At 35.3% G+C, this 3,868-nt stretch overlaps 1 protein-coding gene across 1 annotated transcript in view; it reads right to left on the reverse strand.

Annotated features, from left to right (window-relative positions):
* LOC107007539 (TBC1 domain family member 17-like) overlaps positions 1-3,862 on the reverse strand; it is a 12,171-nt gene extending 8,309 nt beyond the window's left edge. The window contains exons 1-4 of the mRNA XM_015206203.2: positions 3,760-3,862; positions 1,684-1,857; positions 526-577; positions 317-424 (exon numbers count right to left, since the gene is read on the reverse strand). Of these exons, the coding sequence (XP_015061689.1) occupies positions 317-424; positions 526-577; positions 1,684-1,857; positions 3,760-3,822 (397 nt within the window). The 5' untranslated portion in view covers positions 3,823-3,862. The remainder of the gene's footprint in view (positions 1-316; positions 425-525; positions 578-1,683; positions 1,858-3,759) is intronic.
* Between the last annotated feature and the right edge of the window lie 6 nt (positions 3,863-3,868).

Consider the following 3,868-nt stretch of genomic DNA (forward strand, 5'->3'; position numbering starts at 1 on the left):
GGGGGGGGAGGGAGGGGGGGGGGAGGGATGTTGGGTAGTAAGCTACACGGAACAAGACAGAATTCATGATGATATCATAGCCTTTTTCTGAAACAAGAACCGCCAATTAAGCTATTCTGAAACAATGATGATTAGAGAGGATCTTCGAAGAGAGTAAAATTCATTCAGAACAACAGAGAATGATTAACTTAATTCAAATTGATATTTCATACATGCCAACCACTAAAATGAATTGTTGCGTGCTCCACATTCTACAAAACTTCTCATTTACTAAGATAAAACAGAATCACTAGTGAAATACAGCCCCATAAAATACCTGAAGACAAAACTACAATAACATATTGCCACCCCAGGGTGGGAGTGTGTCGTCGAATTGATCTAACATCCGAAAATGGAACTGCTCGTATAGTGTAAAGACTCTTATCTGCACCAAGATATAAAAAGGACAACCATTACACAACAGCGGAAAATTCGTTGCACAGAGCTACTCTTTCCTCTGTTATTTGATAGATAATTGACCCCAACCTTTTTCAGACAACCTTGCACTCGAGCTTTGTCCTTTATATGGAATCCAAGTCTGTCACACGAAACCAATTTAATGCCATAATCACAGGGTAGAGCCAAAGATTTAGTAAGTGCTGCAAATGTTAGTAATACTCCACCCACCCCAATCCCCTCTTCTTCTCCTTGTTTTATGTGACAGTAAAGTTGTAAACCTCTTCTTAAATTGAAGTATGCACATTTCGCTTTGTTATTGCATCAAAGTTTTCTTATCAGGTTAAATGTATTCTCATTCCATCATTCACTTGTGGGGAAGGATCGACACTCCCCCCACCTTCACCCCACCCCACAAACAAAGTACTTCTATATATTAATATTTTATAGAACCCATTTCTTTACATCCTTATACACAACAAACAAAGTAAAAAGAAATATAATTCTATAACAATGGAAATTTGACCATTTAAAAACCGTCTCAATTCCATCTACAAATTATTTAGGACTGAATATGGATCACCTCCATTCAGTTTGTGGCACATTAACCATTGACTTGAAAACATTCGCATAACCTCCCAAGGTTATGCACCAAGAGTGGAACTTGGTTTCTCTTTCCAAACTATCAAGCATCAACCAGTATGTTCACCTAAAATGAGAGTTGAGCCAGTTGTGAACGAACCTATTCTCCCTTCCAAATCACCACATCTTGGACCATAAAAACCCTTGCCATTCAAAAATTTAACCAGGCAAGAGGAAATAACTAAAACCAAAATAAAAGCAAAAGAGAAAAGTTAGTGTTCTCCCTTTGCACCTCTCGTTGTCATCCATTGGGAAAAGAAGAACAAGAAGAACAAATAAGAATAAGAAGAATGAATGGAAATGAAAAGGAAAGGAAATGGAGTATTTTGTCGCTTTGTAGAAGCTCTGATAATTTGGAAGTATAATTTCACCTTATTTACGGTATACCACATAACAATGTAGTTGATAAAATAATCCATAATTAACAAATACTATCATGTTCTTCTCTCTCTCTCTCTCGCGGCCAAATTATTTTCAGAAAGCTTGTAACTTTTGCAATAGGAAAGCTTCAAATGCACATAGTAGAGAAAGGAAAATGATCCTCGTTGTCTGTAATCAGTGGTTTGAGATTTTAATTCAAGATACGAGCATAAACTAGATGTATACCATAAACAGAGAACCTCCTTGCTTGATCAGCTTTAGTCGACCACTAATCCTCTCTGAGGCATACTGAGTTGGATGAATTGCCACATTATCTTTCACATACACTATTTCAGCGCCTTCCTGTTCACCTGATGAACCCTGCTTACTGCTATTGCTCCTATTCATGCTCGCTGAACCCTAATGCACATCCCCACAGATGAGAAACCAAATTCAATACGTCATTTCATTTTAAAAGAAATTTTGACAAGAATCATTTCATATTAACAAATAAGATATCAAACAAAAAACCTGCTTCCCCTCTACATGTCATCAAGTGGTCATGCAAGACATAAAAAAGTCGCACATGATAATTATGAGATTCTGCCATATGAGCTGAGAAAGTCATGTTTTTTCTCCTTCACTTATTAATTAAAAAGTAAATGGAAAAGAAAATAAGCAAGAACAAAATAGACATTTAGGGTATGACTGTTTAAGAGCTCTGTGATTCAAATTAAGTTTTACACTGGATGAACTGCGCTATTGATATTGATCTTTAAAAAAGATGGTAGGTAAAATTTGCACGATATAACATGGGATAGGTTCCACCGATAGTCATTGGGAACTCTATGAAATCTATTAGATAGATAGTTTGTTCAAAGGATCCATGGGCAGTTACTAATAGAATTCCTTAAATATTTTGGTTAAGGCTCTTAAACTCGCGGAAGCTAAACCACAAACTGAATTGATGAAGGTACACATAGTACAGCCAGCTTAATTGGGTGCTGACAAATAGCTAAACCACAATCACTAAGGAAGGCATAGTCTGCTTAATTGGCTCTGACATATAATCAAACCACAATGACTAGGAGACAGTAATACTATAGATGATCTACTTAATTGTCATAATAATATTACGCAAATTACAAAACATATGCTCAAATTTGACTTCTCCGAATAAACAGTAATAATCACCAGTTAAACACAGTTGACAGTTCACCTCAATAAATAAGGAAGGTATAGTAATTCTTAAGACGCATGCTTAATTGGTGCTGACAAATAATCAAACCGCAATGACCGAGGGATCCTAATGCTATAGGTAGTCTGCTAAATTGTCCAAATAAAATGCGGCAAGCATATGCACAAATTCAACTTCTCCGAATACACAGCAATAATCAGCAGTTAAGCACAGTTCACCTTAAGCCCTCAATAATCAACTTTAACCTATTCAGTGATTAATCAAAAAAATGGTCAACATAAAATCACTCAATGCACACAAACATAAATAAACATTATAAATTACTCCCTTAGTCCCATTTTATGTGACACTCCGTCCCAAAAAGATTGTCACCTTACTATAATTATAATTAGAAACAATTTAACTATAACATTCTCCTTTTACCCTTAATGAAATGATTCTCAACCACTCAAATATTAGGATTGTTTTAGACCAAAAGTTCTCTTTTTTTCTTAAAACACCGTATCAAGTCAAAGGATGCCATGTAAAATGGGACGGAGGGAGTACTACTTTACAATTTGAACTTAACAATGACATGAACATGCACAGTAATAATCAGCACTTAATCACAGTTCACCTCAAGCCCTCAATAATCAATTTTAACCTCAAAAAAAATCATCAATTAATCAAAAAATGCTCAACATAAAGTCACTCAATGCACACAGACGTAAATAAACATTGTAAAGTACTCCACTAATTTACTATTTGAATATAACTATGAGATAAAAATACACAATAATAATCAGCACTTACACACAGTTTAATCAATTTTAACCTCAAAATGACCACAAAAAATTCGGCAATTAATCAAAAACATGCTCAACTTAAAATCAATCAACACACAGAAACTTCAATAAACATTGTAGAGTACTAATTTACTATTTGAATTTAATAATCAGCACTTGTACGCAGTTCACCTCAAATCCTCAACAATAAATTCGGCAATTAATCAATTTTTTTAATCTAAACATAGAATCAATCAATGCACACAAACGTAATCAAACATTGCAAATTACTAATTAAACGATTCCAATAAAGCGATGAGATAAACATGATTTTGCGAAATGCGAATCGTGATTGCTTACTTGCTGAACAGACGCAGCATAATCGGCGTCGTCGGAGAGATCGTGAACGTCAATTTCATGCATCGCCGGAAAATTAAGGGAGGCAATTGCCGGGGCGGTGTGTGTTTGG

The sequence above is a fragment of the Solanum pennellii genome, chromosome 12 (genome assembly GCF_001406875.1).
Source record: "Solanum pennellii chromosome 12, SPENNV200".
Taxonomy (NCBI): domain Eukaryota; kingdom Viridiplantae; phylum Streptophyta; class Magnoliopsida; order Solanales; family Solanaceae; genus Solanum; species Solanum pennellii.